The following is a 20,164-nucleotide window of genomic DNA, read 5'->3' as shown; positions in this document are numbered from 1 at the left end:
CTGTTTCTCCCTCTGCCTGTGTCTCTGCCTCTCTCTCACTCACTGTGTGCCTATCATAAATAAATAAAAATTAAAAAAAATAATAATAATAAATAAAAAATAAAAATAAATTTTTTAAAACTGTAAGAAAATTTAAAAATACCAAAAAAGCCACTGATGTAAAAAGCAAAATAAAGAGGGAAAACTGTTCTCTATTAAAGATATAACAATCAAATGCAATGCACAATCCTTTTTTTTTTTTAAGGTTTTATTTATTTATTCATGAGAGACACAGAGAGAAAGAGGCAGAGACATAGGGAGAGAGAGAAGCAGGCTCCATGTAGGAAGCCTGATGCAGGACTCGATCCCGGAACTCTGGGATCATGCTCTGAGCCAAAGCCAGATGCTCAACCGCTGAGCCATCCAAGCATCCTGTAATGCAAATCCTTAACTGGATCCCAGATCAGAAACAAAAGTTATTAATGAAACTTTGGGACCACTTGGGAAAATATGGTGTACTGGATAACACTCTTGTTTCACTGCTGAATTTCTTACATGAAATAATAGTATTGTGGTTGTATAGGAAAACGTTCCATAAAATTATTATGACAATATTATGGTATCAAGATGTTATAATGGCAGACGTTATGGTATTAAGATGTTATGATGTCTGTCATTTATTTTCAAATAGTTCAGCCAGAAATTATGACTATGTACATATTTGTATACACACAACTTAAGAGCGAGAGAAAGAACAAATGTTAACAACTGGTGAATCTAAGTGAAAGATATACAGTGCTTACTGTATTACTCTTTCAACTTTTTGAAATATTGCAATTTCACAAGTTACAAACTTAAGGGGGAAATACCTTCCTGGTTCCCTTCACTACCTACCTTTCCCAGTCTCCTAGCAAGCTGCTTACAGCCTAACTGGAATAGCTTATGTTCTTCAAACAGTCCACACTCTTCCATGAGCAGACTGTTTTCTGCAGTTACTCACATCTCAGGGCTCAATAGGTAGGGTTGAGTTTTGATATCAGATAGAAGTTTCTATATGATATTTAAAAAAAAAAAAACAGTTTTGGAAACAAGGTGATCAAGTATCAAACAGGAATCATCATTCGATGTCCTTAACACTGGCTTTGAGTCTGAGCATTCCCTGCTTACGATTGTTTCTCTTACCTCATATCCTATTTCTTGAATTTCATCATTCCCACTTATGATCTGAGAGAGTCACAAGCATGGTAGTACACCATGGACAAAAATCAGGACTGGCTGCATCAGAAACTACTACAGAAACATTCAAGTGCTGCCTGCCTCTGGCTCCCAGCCCACATCACTCTGAGTATCCCAGGCAGCCCAGACCAGAGCTCACCTCCTTCCTGTAGGCCTCATTGCTGTCCATATGGCAGCTTACTGACATCAAAGAAGATGGAAGAAATTATCTAAATTCACCAGGCTAGTCCCATTCCCTCCCTTGAACTGTAGAAGAGTCACTGATATCTCAATTACCTCTTCTGCAATACCTTTTTTCCCCTGCATGGTAAGATTTTGCAATGCTAAAAAAAAGGGGGGGGAGGGAGGGTACTGGACTAACAGATGGAGGATTAAGAACAAAAGACCTCCCTGACAGGGGGAACAAGAGCTAAAATGTTTGTATACCTACCATAATAGTACAGAGGAACAAAAATTGAACTTGTAAATAAAATTAAGTTGTTCTTCTGAAACGCCTGTCTAGCTACAGACAGGAAAAGGCCCAGCATGGTTTCTATGTATGTTATGCTGTTTCTAATAGAAAGGACACAATCAAGCCAAAACAAACATCTGTTAAACAGTTAAGTTTGTTAATGAAACAAAATTGCAGCTGGTTTTATCAAAGATCAAAAGTGAAGCAAATTAGAGAAAGGATGTCTGAACAAAGCTGGTTTCTAAAAAATAATGGCTAAAGAATTCTAAACCTACTTGTCAAATTAACACAAATCCTTCCTGGATTTTACTTAGACCACTGATTAGTATTTATTTTGTAGCTTTGTAAAGACCAGACTAACAGTTTAAATCTAATAACATTCACTCTAGAGCTTTTGTCTTACAGATTTTTCGAAGTACTACCTTTCAGAAAGCAAAAAGTTACACTCTACATTAATAATCTGTGACTTAAAAGGCTCACATATAAAAGGAAAAACAATAGTATACAGTTTGCAACTCCTGGAGACAACTCTGGGAAAGCAGTCCAGCCCCAAGCAGAAGCCTAATAACGGATTAGCACTTCACAACATGCACTGTCATACCTCTTCTTCTTACATGTATAAACTCCCCATCGCCACCTGAGGTCTGTGAGATAAGGGTACCTACACACAAATAAAAACATGTTTTCTTCATGGCCCTGCTAACTCACAATGTCACAAACAAATTACATGGCTGACTCATTTGCTAACTTTGATTTAGTAAGCTAATTGATGTTTATGTACTCAGAAACATTAATAGATCAGAGAGATCAAGGTACCTGAAGAGGCCGACTCACATTTGAAATGCTGGTGTAACTAGAGGTGAGGAGTTTCATCAAATCTACTGTAGTTTACGTATCAGCCAAGAAAACAGTTTGTAAACAAAACAAAAAGTCATGGGTTTGACCATCAAAATTTGGCAGCACAATGATACAACAATGGCATTCTCATGTACCCTTTGTACGTGATTAATGCACAAAGAAAATACCTAAAAAAAAAAAAAAATAGAGAAACCTTAAAATGTACTAGTTATTAAAATAAAGTTTGAAGAGAAAGAATGAATCTAAACCTTTGCCATTCCAGATCCTGTCAGAATGAATCAGCAAACAGCACTTAACTGCTAAATAACTTCAAAGCTATAAACCTAGATTTTGTTGGCACCGCCAATATAACAAATGTGGCTGTTATAAGCCAAACAGGTACATGGAATAGAACAGTAAATTCCTGAAAATTTCCAGAATTAGTCAAAAACTCACACCCATAGCATCCCTGATGTTTGGAAGAAAATGACATTAGGAAATCAGAGGAAAGCAGACAGATGTACATATACGTATCATTCCAGACAGGATCATGTGTTGTCAAAAGGGCAGCTCCAGTATCAAATATGTCTAAGATCCAAAGAGTTAAAAAGAATGTTTAAGACTCATTTTCACAGTCAAAAATCCTCTGACATAATGTTGCTACCTCACCTGAAGCCTGTTTCATTAGAAGTCTAGACAAGTCCCATCTTGATAAAAGCTCCAAAGTAGAACAAGCTGTCATGCCTCAGAGTACAACAGAAAGACTCATTCACTGTTCATTTTATCTTTCCCTTGACCCGACTAACTAGTTTGAGACAATCCAAGTGCTCTTTCAATAATGCCTCAACAACTGGTATTATCTGCACACAAAAGTAGTCCTCGGATAGTCTGCTATTTGGAAGAACTACTGAGGCTTAATTGCAGAAACAACATAAACTTCCAATATTTTTCCTTCCCTGACCCTGAAACAAGCAGGTATTTGGTCCATCTACTCTTCTACACCGTAATAGGTGTCTGTCTGACTTCAGTCATTCTAAAATAACTGACTTTCATCCATTCCAGTTCCAAAATTCAGGTTATACGGAAGAGTATATTTGGCAATGTTTAGGGCCTTATCCAACTTTCAGCTGAATACACATAGCTAAGCACTCTTTTGAGAAATGTGACATCTGCAATACAAAGGACACCAATTCAAAGGAAAACTAAGAAGGTCAACAGAGAGGAGGACACTTGGATTCTCTATAATTAGCAGATAAAAAATACACACATTTCTGCCAAAAAAGATCCAGAGTCTGAGACTATGAACAATTCCCCTAGGGCCAAGAGACTTCTGGAAGCCTGCCACATCAAAGAACAATATGGACTAGTGAATGGTCCTTCACAAAGTACAAGTGATTGGAAAAGTCCCAGAGAAAGACAAGGAGGGTCTCTCTCTGGGGCAGGGATAATGGGACTGGAGAGGCGAGGATAAAGTATAGAACACCAGGGATCCCTGGGTGGCGCAGCGGTTTGGCGCCTGCCTTTGGCCCAGGGCGCGATCCTGGAGACCCGGGATCGAATCCCACGTCGGGCTCTCGGTGCATGGAGCCTGCTTCTCCCTCTGCCTGTGTCTCTGCCTCTCTCTCTCTCTCTGTATGACTATCATAAATAAATAATAAATAAATAAATAAATAAATAAATAAATAAATAAATAAATAAATTTCATGTTAAAAAAAAAAAAGTATAGAACACCAAAGTAAGGTATCTAAAAATAATGTCCTCTTATTTATGGCATTTACACAACACAAGAAAGTAACGTATAACACTAATCTTATATTTACGGAAATATTTCATACTAATAACATTGCCAAAAGCCCTAATAAAACATCTCCCTAAAAGGGAGTGGGGGACAAGCAGAATAAACAACTGAACAAGCCAGGACCACAAGTGATTTTTAACAGTATTGTCTCTCAGCCCCATTTTGGGTCATCTGTGTTCCTTTTTAAACTCATCTTCTTTTTTCTTATGGACAGTATCATTGTTTTTGTAATCCTGTTTGAAGGCTTCTGCAAGATTCTGATAGAGTTATTTCATTTCTTCAAGGAAATAAACCATCAAAAGCCCTACCTGAGAAGCATCTCCCTTTCCAGCTATAGCAGCCTAAAATCAGAGTGCCTGTAGTATGGATATACTGGAAACAATATTTGATATTTAATAAATTATAGCAAAATATCCCCAATAAAGTGAAATACCATGGAATCTGTTTAAAATAGAACTAAACTGATTTCATAAAAATGCTAACGCCCAAATATTCAAATGGAATCTTAATGCTACAGTGTGTGGTGATAAGTGAAGTCTCTCTTAGATTATTTGACTTTCCAAAGTCCTCATAATCTGACCTAATTGAGCTTTACCACTTTTAATGAGAAACACTAATACTATCCTTTAGGAGTTCCCTCACCAAGTCAAAGATAAAGTTTTATCTTCAGTGGTTTAATTCATTTCCATATCACCTCACCAAAGAGAGCTTTCTTAAATAAATACAAAGAAGTTATGCTAAGGAGCCAGTGTGGTAATATCCAATTTGAATTCTAGACTATCAGAAGATGTGCAATTACATTTCAGAAAGGAAGGAGCCCTTCTATTTTAACTTGCATTGTATTCCTCCTAGCAGCCATGCATAGGAATGATGATGATGTTAAATCTAATTAGACACAGATTTACTACTTTCCTTACTGCTTTCCCGTATTGCTAATATTATAAAATAGTACCTGCTTTAAAAACTGTAATAAGCTCACTGCAACTACCAAATTTAAAATCCCAGAAATCTACTTGTTGAGGAAAAACTGCTTCTAAGCATTTGAGGAAATGGAAGAGATATTTTTATTGTTTTTTTTTTTAATTTTTATTTATTTATGATAGTCACAGAGAGAGAGAGAGAGAGAGAGAGAGGCAGAGACACAGGCAGAGGGAGAAGCAGGCTCCATGCACCGGGAGCCCGATATGGGATTCGATCCTGGGTCTCCAGGATCGCGCCCTAGGCCAAAGGCAGGCGCTAAACCGCTGCGCCACCCAGGGATCCCGATATTTTTATTGTTAATAAAAAGCCAACACTGTTGACCAGTACACAGCCCAGCAGTAAAGACTTCTGGAGTCACACTGTCTCCTTAGAATCTTGGCTTCACCACTTACCAGCTCTATGAGTGATCTTGAGCAAATTACTTAGGCTTTGAGCCTCAGTTTTTCATGTGCAAAATAAGGATAATAATGCAATGGCCCTCACAGTTATTGTGTAAGTCAAGGAGATAATAAATGTAAAGCACTTGGAATACTGCCAGCATTTAACACTTAAGAAATGCTAGTTATTATTTGTACTATTTTTGGTTTCATTTTCACAATTAAATGAAACTACTCAGCAAAAGTAACTAGAGTAACAGCTTCTCTGAGAGACATCAGTTGGCTAAATTGTGAGATTACTCCATCTCTGTACCAACAGTTGTCATTTATATCATAAATGTCCTCCAACAATGCAAACTCTACAGATTTCTAACACATCAAGAACGATGATAATCTGCCCTTTGAATATATTAGAGAAAGTCCCATATGCACAAAACCATAGTACAACCAGTCTACATTCAGACCTAAGTTCAGCAGCTTATAAAGGAATAATCATTAAAGTCAACAATTAGCATGGTTTTAGTATAAGAAACAACAACAACAAAAAAGAAACAACAAATATTTTCTACAGTACTAAAATATTCACATTGGCTATTTGACATTTTGGGTCCATTTGAGAATCTGACAAGATAAAAACAAAACAAACAAAAAACCAGAACAGACCCTAACCCTAGAAAAACATGTGACTACAGACGGCTTTATATGGAATTTCTGGGGATCTGTGGTCTCTCCATCCCAAGCTCATTCATGGGCCCAGGTTAAGAATTTCTATTACATTTACTTAGCAAATCCACATGGTTGTAAACTATCATTTATAATCTCAAAGGGCAATATTGCATTTTTTTAAGGTTTTATTTATTTATTCATGAGAGACATAGAGGCAGACACAGGCAGAGGGATAAGCAGGCTCCCTGCAGGGAGCCCGATGTGGGACTCGATCCCAGATCCCAGGATCACGCCCTGAGCCAAAGGCAGACGCTCAACCACTGAGCCACCCTGAGCCACCCAGGTGTCCTGCAATATTACATTTTCAAGGAAAAATGACATTGCAATATATAATACAAACAATTTAACAGCTTTTGGTCAAATGGACTTGAAATGATATTTATTTCTTCTTTTTTAAGAATTAGATGATTAAATTAATCCTGCAGCTCATCTCCAAATTCCATTAAGAAAAAAATTTTAGGATACATTTTCTCTGTTTTCTTTGTCCTATGATGATGCTAACTGGACAATATAAAAAGATCAGCATCATAGAAAGAACAGTAACAACTGCATGCTAAGCAATAAATCACTCTGTTCTCAATCCTAGATACTTTCAGACATGAATTTTCCTTTAGACTAAAAATACTTCCATACAGATGCTGCATGAAAAAACTGATAAGGTTAGCAAGAAATGATGGGCAAGGTTAAAGAGAAGGATAGGAAAGGGGCTGTGGAAAATTTGTAGTGACTCCTATCTCAAGTTAAAGATATCCCCTGGATCACAAATTTACTGAAACAAACTATGAAGTTGCCTAAAGCTACCTGAATTAGTCCATGTACCTGGTAATTTAATTATAAAACCTTAATATACCGCAGGGTAATATACAGGTTTTAAAAATAAAGATATCCAAATCTATCAAGAAATGGCTCTGCATTCCCTTAAGGAATTTCCCCATGGCGTATAAGCTTTTATAAAAATATTTAATGAGAAACAGAGGTGCTTAACATGGCTGTGTCAGACACAGGAATTAGGATTTGAGTCACTCAATATATTTTTTTGAAACAAATGTTATTAAAATAATTTTTTCTTTTTGCAGGTTTACTTACTTCTTTCTGTATGCCACATTTTCTTACAAAGAATTGAGGGCTGGTTACACAAACACAAATACCACCAAAAGATAAAATAAATTTGACAAAAACTAATAAAATAAAAACATGATTAAGAAACAAATGCTAAGATTTAGATTAGTCTGTAGAAAGCAAATCACCTGATTCTACCCAGTTTCTGGAGCTGGGCCTCTATCAGCTCAAAGCATGGAGGGAAGCAGAATTCATCTCAAGAGCTAGCAGTATCCAAAAAGGAAAAGCAAGCCATCAGCCGCACAACTTTCTTCTTAACACTTGTGTTTCCATCACTTCTAGAAATATAGTCAATACATACAACCACCCTCTTCTAACCACAATGAAAGGCCTGAATTATTACAAACAATTTGCTGCAGCTCTACTTTGGTTTTAGTTTGGGAAGTAACTTCAATAGCTTTGAAACGAAACAAAAACCCTACTCCAATACCTAAAATTGGAGCTGTCACTTAAGGAGAAATCTCCCATGGGTGTATAAATACTACAGAAATAACATAAGACCCAAAGAAACCAAAGAGTATAAGAAAAGATACAGGATGAGACAAAATAAATATTCACTTTCGCCCACTGAGAAGTGGACAATAATAAATGACTTTACAAAGGCAGGATTTGGGTCACACATTAAACCAATTCCAGAAATGCACAGGTTATCAGTATTAACCTAACTAGTCTATAGTCTTCTTCTCTAGAAGTAATAATAAAGAGAAAAATTTACCAACTATACCTCAATAAAGCAGAAAAAAATAAATTATAAGTAATTTTAAGATTTTAAAAGAGGGGGTGTCTGTCTGGGTGGCTCAGTGAGTTAAGCATCATCTGCCTTTGGCTCAGGTCATGATCCCAGGGTCCTGGGATGGAGCCCTGTGTCAGACTCCCTGCTTGGCTGGAAGCCTGCTTCTTCTTCTCCCGCTCCCTCTGCTTGTGCATACTTTCTCTCTCTGATAAATAAATACAATCTTAAAAAAAAATAAAATAAAATAAAATTTTAAAAAAGAAAAATGTACAATGGCCTTTCTGAGATTTTTAAAATATATATGGTCCTGCCTTGATGAAGGAGGAGTAAAATTATCTATCCAGGTCCCTTTAAGCACTCACCAATTAAAGCTTAAAAAACAAATGACATAATCATCATATTCAATTCTTAACTGCCCAGGGAGGAAGCCCTCCATACACGGTAAAACAATACAGAACAATTTATATTATCAACAACATATACATTTTAAAATATAAAAAAGCCTCCTGTAAGGCAAAACAGTTGATTTCATTCAACTTCACTCGGAACTTCCGTCCATATAAAATTTAACTGAAACTGTACAAGTCAGATGGGCATTAACGACCTTCTCTTCACTTACCTGGTCTTTCTCATGGGGTAGAAGGCTGACAGGTGGTAGCGAGGATGGGAAAGCACTGGGATATTTGGGAGCCCCTTTGCCATCTAAGCTCCCATAATTGACCCTGTACTGCGGTCCATCTTTCAGTAACCTCCCGTTGTTCACTGCACGTTTGGCTCCTAGTCGCAGCCGCTGCTGAAAGGCTGGGTTGTTGGTGGTGCTTGTGAGATCACTTTGACTTCTGAGATACTTCTCGATGTTCTTCAGGGAGGAGCCATTTGGCTCCTCAAGTCCTTCAATTGCTCTCCTTAAAAGTTTATTCCAATCCACATTCCGGAGATCATTGCATGATCCCCTAGATCCCTTGGTTGACTTAGGAAAAGTGCCTGGTTTAACTGATGAAAAACGCCCAGGGTTATCTGGGTCCTTATAGGAGGCAAGGCCTTTGTTGGTGACTTTGAGAACTGAGCCATCCTGAACACTGAGTTCCAGCTGCTCAGAGACTGTCTTCTTATCCAACCCGTGGGAAGTGCTGACTGCATGGCAAATTCTCTCTTCAGAGGGTCTTTGCTTTTGCTTTTTTATCTTCTGTATAGCTTCAAGAATCCACTCTGTATAAAGTGGGTTTGCAAGTTTTACCATGGTTGACAAATGACTTCTTCAATACCAAAATTACCCATAGAGGTTCTCCTTGTATTTAACAGAACTTGAACATTTAAAAGTCATTTACAACTCAACAAATGGGCAGAATATTCCAGATCTTATTAAGCAAAACCTCACAAACATCCATCCTTAAGAGATTAAAAACAGGACACACGGGCAATGTTGATAGATGTCTATTTGACCAACGGGAAAGACTGCATTCGGGCGAAGAACATCTTTCACAAGGAAATCAAGACCTTAAAGGATAAAAAGGGGGAAAATGTTCTTAATAATGGAACTGCTAAAAATAAAAGACTCTTCAGTATTACTTTCCAGATGCAAAAGGACCACAGAAGTAATGACAGGCAGGTATTATGTAACAAAGCCACAGTGACTAAATTTTCTAACCAGAAATTGGGTCACAGTCTGAGAAGGAAATTTTTTTAGGATTTTCACTAGTTATTTATATGAAGTCACTTATGGGGCATTTAAAAGATAACACCTAAGTTACTTAATGGATTAACTCTTATTGAAATGAGTAAGTTTACATGAGTGGTTCAAGATAAATGTCTATCATAAACATAAAACCAACCTCAAAGAACAAGTCTATGAAACAAAAAAAATCTTGTGAAAGTACAATTGACCCTTGAACAACGCAACAATTTTGAGCACAGAGTCAAAAATCTAAGTATAACTTCTGACTCCCCAAAAACTTAACTACTAGCTTTCTGTTAGCTAGAAGCCTTACCAACAACATTAACAGCTGATTAGCACATGTTTTCTATGTTATATTATATACTGTATTTTTACAATAAAGTAAGCTTGAGAAAAGAAAATATTGTTAAGAATATCTTAAGGATGAGAAAATACATTTACAGTACTATATTTATCAAAAAAATTCCACGTATAAGAGCACCCACACAGTTCAAACCCATGCTGTTCAAGGGTCAACTGTATATTAACCTTACTTCAAGAAATATTAAACTTGAAAAAAAAAAAGGCAGTAATCCTGATTCTTCTATTTCAGTTAGATATTATATTTCCCAAGTCTCACATGTAAGAAAATTTCCCATCTCGCCACTTCCATGGAATCGTATCCGCCAAAGGGTCTGTGACACTCTTTAACCCACAGGTTGGAAAACTGAAACTAATATGGTAACTTAACCCTTCACCTTTTAAAGGAAGGTTCATACAAATCTGATTCCAGGTAAACAGTGGTATGGCTCTCTGAAAGCCTCCTGGTGAACACCAAAACCACCCTATATCTCCAATCTATATTTAGTACTCCTGCAAAGACCACCAGAAGAAAGTGCCCTGGCTGGGGAGTTTGGTCAGATCTGGGCTCCAATCTCACCTTCCACTGATAATATCCACATCTGAACTCTTTTTATAGTTTCAAGTTGACAGACTCTCTTCACATGGAATTTGTCATCTAATCTGCCAAGACAATTCTATGTGTAAACTGAGGTCCAGGGGAAGATGGAGTTCACTCAAGGTAACAGTCTATAGTAAACTTAAAGCTAAATGCCATTACCTAAAATCCAAGTCCTGTGCTGTCTTCACCACAGGAGCCACAACTGCCTCTGCAATCAGACTAATGGCATGAATACCAACTCTACCAACCACTAGCAGAGAAACCCTGGGTAAGTGAAGTTTCAGTTACCTTACCTGTAGGACAATAATAATATATCCCTCACAGAGGATTGTTAAGAGAATTAAGTGAATATATCTAATATTCAACATACCATAGCTATCATCACTTCCACTCATGCAAGGTCTGTACACTTTGAAAAATGTCTCATAAAAAAAAATTTAAATTTATCTCTGGTTATTTATTTAATGTATCTAAAAGGGAGAAATAACATCTTTCCTCAAAATGTTAGCCAGATATAATGAAAAACATAACATTTGCTCTGTTGCTGAAAAACTGGGCCACTGAACTATACTTGCTCAGTCAGCTTGAAAGAATCAGTTTAAAAAGGACTGTCCTCTTTGCCATCAGGAAACTGTAGATTCACTCCATTTTTTCCCCCTCGGATTCAGAAACTTGGGGCTAACAGGACTGTAGAGGTCATCCTATCTAATCTCTAGCTATCCAGTAAAAGATCCCTTGTTCAATAACCTCAACAGATGGGCCATCAAGTCTTAAAATACTTCCAGGGATGGAGAACTTGTCACTTTTTGAGGCAGTTCGCTCTACTGTTGGACAGCTCTAACTGTAATATATTTCTTGCTCACAAGAGCCAAAGACTGTCTTCCCAGAACTTCTACCCTCTAGTCTTGATTTCCCTAGAAAAATCTCGAGAAACTCATATTAGTTATTTAAGATGACAGGCCTTCAAATATTTGAAAATGAGAATCTTTGGAAAACCATTATTGAACCAAACCAAAATTGAACTCTATTCTACCTCCAGCCCTTCTTTAGACCACTCATATTCCAATGCCTCAACACCTCCACATCACATGGTTTTCAAGTACTTCCTTCTTCTGGTTGCTTACTAGTTTGGGCTAATGCCCATCTTAAAATCTGGCAGTCCAGGCATTATTCAAGCATAAATGTAATCCAATGTTACATGAACTTTCTTAACAGTGTTGCCACACAATTGACTCATGCTAAGCACACAGTCCAACTAAAAATCCCAGACCTTCTTTCAAAAATGTTGTCAAGCTGAGTCTTTCCATTTCCTTCCTTGTGCAAATATAAATGCTGGGATTTAAAATTTATTACAGTTCAAGTTCATTTTGTTGGTTTGAGTCACTCTTCCAACATATTAGATCCTTCTGAATCTTAATTCTGTCATCTATGTCATCTGCAAACCCAAGAAGTGCTCCCTTTTGTGTCATTATATAAATCATTGAAAAAATGTTGGACTTGGAATATGGTGTGTGTTTAGGAATGAAATTACTGGCTTTCATAGTGCAACTACTTTCAAGATAGAACATGGGAATCATTGTGTGTTAGTAAGTTTAGAATAGGACACATCTTTCCAAAGTAAAATGGTTTAGGGCAAAATTTCATTAGAGGACATTTCACTATGTCCAAATAATTATTTCATCTTTCATCATTTACTTAGGATGAATCAACCAATTTAATTTGATTGTACAAAACACAACTGTAGGAAGCAGGAGAAAAGGTCACAGAAAAGTATCCAATATTGCAAAGGTGCTCTCAGGCATCTGGGTTACACAAGTAAATGAACATACCTTAAAATAAAAACTAATATACTTAAAATATACCTTCATGGCAAGCTATTACCACAATCTTTACACACAATCAACAGAATCGTTTGTATCCCTTACCAACATATTTCAATATCTTAAAAATATAATAAGATAAGGGAAAATACCAGAATTGGAACTCCAAATGTATTAACAGTCCATGACAAAAAAGAGGATTGTCCAGATCTTCACGCAAATCTGCCAAAGGAAAAAGAGTAAATGTTAAGTTGGGCATAAAGACATCCCTCAAATTCAGGGACAGTTTATGGATCTTCACAACTATCTAATACAAATAACTGCAATGAACTTATTAGCACTTTTCACTAAAGGGTATTTAAGAACATAGAAATCAGGACGAGAAATGAAGCCCCAAAGCAGTACTTAAATTTTGTTCTTCTTTTCAGAACAGACGTGTTTTCCAAATTTTAAAGGGATCCCTGGGTGGCGCAGCGGGGATCCCTGGGTGGCGCAGCGGTTTGGCGCCTGCCTTTGGCTCAGGGCGCGATCCTGGAGACCCGGGATCGAATCCCACGTCGGGCTCCCAGTGCATGGGGCCTGCTTCTCCCTCTGCCTGTGTCTCTGCCTCTCTCTCTCTGTGTGTGTGTGTGTGTGTGTTTGACTATCATCAATAAATTAAAAAATTTAATAAATAAATAAATAAATAAATAAATAAATAAATAAATAAATAAATCAGGTTGTGACAGGGGTGCCTAGGTGGCTCCATCAGTTAAGCAACCGACTCTTTTTTTTTTTTTTTTTTTTTAAGCAACCGACTCTTGATCTCAGCTCAGGTCTTGATCTCAGGGTTGTGAGACCAAGCCCCCCGTTGGGCATAGAGCCTACTTTAAAAAAACAAAAACAAAAACAAAAAAACCACCACCACCACCAACAACAACAACAAAAAACACCAGTACTGAGATAGAGTCTAAGAAATAATCACATCATGAGGGAAAAAAAAATATTGGAATTACTCAAATAGCCAGGCAGGTGTAACATCTTGTCTGAAAACAAAAAAAAAGTCAAGTGATGTTTGAGGCTCAGTTATTAACTTTCCAGGAAACATTCACTATTTGTCCCAAAGGTCACCTGGCATCTACATACTGACTGGATAATCAAGATATGGCCAATAACTGCACCTAAGAGAAGGATGTACCAGTTTCCACAAGAGTATGTACTGACACAGGTCACATTTTAGGACAATATTGATCATTTTCACTTCAAAGTCAAAAAAAAAAATTTAAAACAACATTGTGAATAATTGCATTTTGATCTTATACAAAATAATCAAGCAACCTTAGATCCTTCTTCTCCCCGCCCCCAGCCACACACACCCCACTCCTCAATTTAATCTCAAAATTAGCTCTCATCTGACACCAACCAACAGAGTTAATTAGGCAGAAGCAGATGTAACTCAGCATCTCCATGCTACAACCAGAATCAGTGTTAAAGCGCGTGCGCACATGCACACACACACACACACACACACACAGAGCCAGGAGAGGAACAAAATCCGTAGTCTTTTATCTGTAGCCAATTCTCAACTAAACACATGTATATTACCTACTTTGTATATTATCCACTGCAAATTTTTTAATCTTAGGAGAGTTTGTTACTGACATCCCACTGGCCCCACTATAAATTGGTATACTCTAAGAGAATAGCTTGAAAACCAATTTAATTTTAGTCTAAGCAGTATCTAACTATAAAGACAAATCTAAAAGAAAAAAAAATGCGTAATTCATTCAAAAGCCAAATAGAAATGCTTTTTTTTCCCGATTTGGAATTATCCACACCACTTCTCTTTTTTAGAGCACTAGGATTTGTTTCACATGTAGATAGGACATTGTATCAGAAGTACAACCCTAAAAATCATTATTCTCTTTTCATTTTTTTTCTATAAAATTAAAGTTGGACTAAAAGACTATCAAAAAGAGAGTGAACCATTCCAAATTAATTCTGGGGACTCATGTTACATCAAATTAAATTATTCTATTTTCTAAGGTTTTGAATCACTTTATTTTTAACTACAAAATAATATCAGTAAATTATACGGTTGTATGGATGTATTTACATCATTCATTACAAACTATTCTAAACAGATCTAGAGAAATGCTTAGTCCAAAACGAGCTTTTGGCTTCATTAGTATTATATAAATATCAACACTATTCAGAAATATTCATGTCAGCATAAGAGGAGTCAAAATACCCTGGATCATAAATATTATGTGAAACCTCCTCAATGCTCTCACTAACGCTGTGTGTCGTTTCAAAATCAATGTCATAACACTCGAGTCATGTTATAGATGAGCCAAAAACAGTGGCTAAAAAAAAAATAAATAGAGATTAACAATAGAGTTTACTCTTTTGTCATTCTGGGTTTTACTTGCTAAGTTATTTTTAGCTCTCTCACTTTTATATGTTCCTGGATTTTTTCACAGCCTTTTATGTAACTGAGTGAGGAACCACAAATCTTCTGAAACAGAACATACACTGCTGAAGGGAAGAGACCTTAACTTTTTTCCTTGTATAACCACCCAGCACAGACTACTGGCACACTCACTCAAAACGGTGTCCTCAGTTAACAAGTATCTGCTGTCTGACGACATCAAACATCAATCCATACGATGGTATTTGTTAACTTCCAAGTCCTAGATACATCTATTTCCCTGAAAATTGATGCCTGAGGCCTCAACTATATGAACTGGAAGGAGAGGTTACAAATACTAATCAAAGAACAAGCAACAAAATTTACCAAGATATTCACTCTATGCAGCCCTATGATAGGTGCTAGAGGCATAAGAAGCAATTCAGAAACAAAGCACTGGTAGTTCTTCAAAAGCTAAATAGGAAATTCCCATAAGACCTCACACTTCAACATCTAGGCATATACTCTTATGAACTGAAAACAGGTACTCAAATAAGTACACATACACACCTGTTTGTAACAACGCTATTCACAATAGCCAGAAAATGGACCTAGACCAAATGTCCATCAACAGTTGAATGGAAACTGGGTGATGGCATTAAAGAGGGCACATGATGGAATCAGCACTGGGTGTTACCTGCAACTGATGAATCCCTGAACTCTATCTCTGAAACTAATAATATACTATATGTTAATTAATTGAATTTAAATAATTCTTTAAAAAAATAAGTAAAAAGTAAAAAAAATTAAAAAGTTGAATGGATTAAGAAAAGGTGGTATATCCATGCAGTGGAATATTATCCAGTCATAAAAAGAAATGAAATACTGATACATAGTACAGTGTGGATGAACTGTAAAAACATGCTGCAAAAGAAGCCAGAAACAAAGTCATATGGTATAATTCCATTTATGTGAAACCTCCAGAATAGACAAATCCATATGTAGAACATAGATTGGTGGTGTCTGGGGAGTGGAGGGATGAAGAGAAACTGTTTAATGGGTAAGGGATTTTATTTTAGATTGATGAAAATGTTTTGGAACTAGATAGAGGTGGTAGTGACACGACATTGGCAATGTACTGTCACTGAGTTGTTAACTTTAAATGGTTAAATTTACGTTATGTAAATTTCACCTCAATAAGTCATAAAAAGGGACTCCTGGTTGGCTCAGCGGTTGAGTCTGCCTTTGGCTTACGGCTCTGCCTTTGGCTCAGGGAGTGATTCTGGGGTCCTGGGACCAAGTCCCACATTGGGCTCCCTGCATAGAGCCTGCTTCTCCCTCTGCTGATGTCTCTGCCTCTCTCTCTGGCTCACATGAATAAATAAATAAATCTTTAAAAAAAAAAAAAAAAGGTCATTAAAAAATAAAAAGCACTAACCTGGTACCAACCATTTTCTGACACCTACTATAGACCAGGCACTTTACACAGATTATCAGTACCTATACACAGATTATCAGTAAACCATAAAACAACTCTGCGAAGTAGCACTGTTGCCCTGTTTTGCAAAAGGAAAACTGAAACATGACTTGGTCAAGGCTTCAGACCACCAAATCATAATGGATTTTACTTGAGATGCTAAAACCTAAACTCTTTCCTGTGTCTCCACTGGCTTTTAAATTAGCCTCCTTGGATCTCTTAAGAGAAAGTGCCTGGGGTATCACCCACAGATGCCCCTGGGGGTTAACACTAGGGCCACACAACTCCTTGCACCCAACAAAGGAGCTCCATTTTAACTATCCCATTCATAATGGGTTTCTCCTTAAGATTCACTTCACAGAAAGGGATCCTGGCTACAGAAGGAAAAAAGTCTGGAAACCACCGTGACTTTATCTGAGTGGGTACAACACCCCTTGGATGGATGGGACACAAACTGGACCTTGAAAGACAAGGCAGAAGTTGGATAACCGCCTGGGGTTCTTTACCTAAATGAAAATTCAAATCCTTCAGGTCCAGTAAGAACTGACACCTTCTCAGAAGCTCTACATCCCTTTTGTCTATCAGGTCGCTTTTTATGATCTTAATATTTTAGCATTCATTTTCCACTTTGTATTATGCTCGTTCGTGTACTGACTTCATCTCCCTTACTAGAACTGTGAAAATTCTTAAAAACAGGATTCATGTTTGGTTTCACCTTTGCATGTCCCTAGATTTCCCAGGACCACCGCTTGAAAGTAAGAGGGGAGCTGTGCCTTTTTGCTAAGTCAATGCATCAGTGAATGAATGAAGGGAAACCAGCAGAAAGTACAGGAGCTAAGCATGAACGAGCCTAACAAAAGAGACACCAAGTCCACATGCATGCCTAGAGCCAGTACGTGTTGAAGAGAAGAAATAAAGTTGGATTAACAAAAACCAGGCTGAGCCGTGTGAACATGACAGATGAAGTAACAGGAAGCCCGTGCAGAGGAGTGACACAATACGGCATAGTCAAGTGCACCCACACACATGCACAAATTTGCTGAAATGTTTGACTCACTCTGGCACTAGCATCCGTCCAGGATAAGCTGGAAGGTAGGATGACTGAACAAACTAAAGCAACCAGTACGTCATCTCTCCCAACATCAATCTTGTTCAACGTATATTTATGAGTCTAACTCATCAGCAAGCCCAGAGTAGGCACTCAATAAATGTTAATTGAATTGAATATTTAATTCACCATTTTTTTGGAATAATACTAAATTCTTTCTCACTACTCATTAACATAGAGTTTCCAATTCACAAGCTAATAATGTTTTCCGAGGATTTCTAAGAAGCTAAATCACCATGAAAATTATCATTTCAACTAATACATATTATATTAATTGGAAGTTTAATTTTTCATGTCATGCTCTCCTAGTTGACAATATCCTTGTTATGTCATTAAACTATAATTGTGTAAATCTGCTTCAACAAACAATAACTGAACCATCAATAAACTATTATGGCTTCCATAATCCCTAACAAAGATTAGTTTCAACATCATCATCACAAATTAGTTGAGACATGCCCCAAATCTCCTGGTGAAGCCCAAGAATTAGGTTTGTATAGTCGTCCCTACATTTAAGTGCTCAATAGTTTCAGTCTCTAAACTTTAATCACACTGTTAGGAGCCTCACAGGAAATTTGATCCCTTGTAAAACAGAGGATTTTAGAGACAAGATGAAAAGTCACTTGAAGTCATCAGGCCTTTGGAGCCAGGGTACACTGATTAGTAATGATGATATTATAACTAAGCACTCTCACTTAAGAAATAATCAACTAAATTTAGAATGTCTTTTTTTGGCATTTAAAAATTCCTATTCAACCCTAGATTTCTTCCTAATTATAAATTAGCTTTAACCAGGCTTTAATGACAAAGACTGAGAACAACATATTGAGAAAAAAGAATCTGACCTCTGAATTTTTACAAGATTATTTTGAAAATACAGATCATATGAGAATTCTGCATCACCTTTATTACAAACGTCTTCAAACAGAATATACTATATAGCCTGTAAACCAATTAGGGTTCCCCTTTGAGAACCCCAAGAAAATTATAGATCTATTTTTAAAAATGAACACATGTACATACAGACATGTGCATACAATTTCAAGGATTTACAGGACCTCTATCACCTATCCCAAGACTCCTTAAGGTCCACTAACTACTCTAACTTTACTTACTTTAATATAGATGGAGAAGTCAATAATTTTATGGAGTTTCAAAGAAACTATGTGTGCTTTATTTTCTTAAGAAAGATTCTATTTGACAACAAAAGAGAGCACCACGGGGTCGGGGTAGGAAGTTAGAGGGAAAAGGAGAAGCAGACCCCTCACTGAGCATGGAGCCCTAAGCTGGAGCTAGAACCCTGGACCCTGAGATCATGAGACCTGAGCAGAAGGCAAATGCTTAATCCACTGAGCCACCCGTGAGCCCCTCAGTATGCTTTAATGAGGACATGTTATATTACAAGTAAGAAAGGTACCCTCATTGGTTTTGGATACTCATCAAATCGGCTTCTGAAATCTTCATTCAATAAGGAGGTATGCTGTGGTGGGACATATCTAGAAAGTTCAGGGATCAAGTCCCCACTTTGCCAGCTAACTAAGCTGTGGAATACTGGACATGTTAATCAATCTAATCTAAGTCTCAGTTTTGTCCTCTGTGGAAAAGATTATACACCCCTGTTTGGCAGAACTGTTAAGAGAAATAATTGAAATAACAAATATGAAAGAACCAAAAATGGTGGCAGACACATAGCAGGAACACAATAAAATGCTAGCTCATAAAAAGAAAAAGGGCAATACAGTCAGCTGGAGACCTGTAAAATCTAATCTGGCTGAACTTCTGTCTATCTGACCATTTTCTCCTAAGAGACATGGGAAGTCAGCACCTGGTCCTTAGTTATAGTTGCAGACAAGTAAAAATTCAAGACAGAGTTCAGAATAAAGTGAACAAAAGCAAAAATAGATTTGTAATGGCAAGGATGAGGTCAAGAACGATGTATTTTACTCAAACATTTTTTTAAGGTCAATAAAGCTTTTAGAAGAGAATACTACATAGGAGAATATCTTCTTGACCTGAGGGTAGGAAAGAGTCTTAAAACAAGACACAAAAAGCACTAACCATAAAGAAAAGACCAATAAATTTGACTCCATTAAAATTAAGAACTTCTGTTCATTAAAAGACACCATAAAGTGAGTGAAACAGCAAGCCACAGAATAGAAGTAGGTGTTTGCAACATACACACATGACGAAGGATCTGTATCTAGAGTAAATAAAGAACTTCGAAATACCAATAAAAGACACAAGGCCCAAGTTTTAAAATAAATAAAAAGGACAGACGTGGACAGAAATTTTACAAATGAGGAAATCCAAACAGCCAATAAATATATGAAAAGCTATTCAACCTGGTTACTAACCAGTTAAATGCAAAGTTTGCCAGATTGGCTCATTTGAAAAGCTAGCACATCTGAGATTTGAAGAGGACAAGAAGCAATGGAAATTCTCACAGATCACAGAAGGGAGTGTGGTCTGGTACAACACTTTGGAAAACAGTTTGACTGGTATCTAGTCAAGTTGAAGA

General features: G+C 37.0%; 1 protein-coding gene across 4 annotated transcripts in view; it reads right to left on the bottom strand.

Annotated features, from left to right (window-relative positions):
- Window positions 1-20,164, bottom strand: part of KAT6B (lysine acetyltransferase 6B) — a 186,247-nt gene that overhangs the window by 162,094 nt on the left and 3,989 nt on the right. For all 4 annotated transcript variants that reach the window (XM_077895094.1, XM_077895092.1, XM_077895095.1 and 1 more), the window contains exons 2-3: window positions 12,825-12,894; window positions 8,857-9,734 (exon numbers count right to left, since the gene is read on the bottom strand). In XM_077895094.1, coding sequence (XP_077751220.1) covers window positions 8,857-9,477 — 621 coding nt within the window. In that variant the 5' untranslated portion in view covers window positions 9,478-9,734; window positions 12,825-12,894. The remainder of the gene's footprint in view (window positions 1-8,856; window positions 9,735-12,824; window positions 12,895-20,164) is intronic.

Source organism: Canis aureus, chromosome 4, assembly GCF_053574225.1.
Source record: "Canis aureus isolate CA01 chromosome 4, VMU_Caureus_v.1.0, whole genome shotgun sequence".
Taxonomy (NCBI): Eukaryota; Metazoa; Chordata; class Mammalia; order Carnivora; family Canidae; genus Canis; species Canis aureus.
The sequence above is the reverse complement of the archived record's forward strand: the minus strand, read 5'-3'. Positions and strand labels throughout refer to the sequence as shown.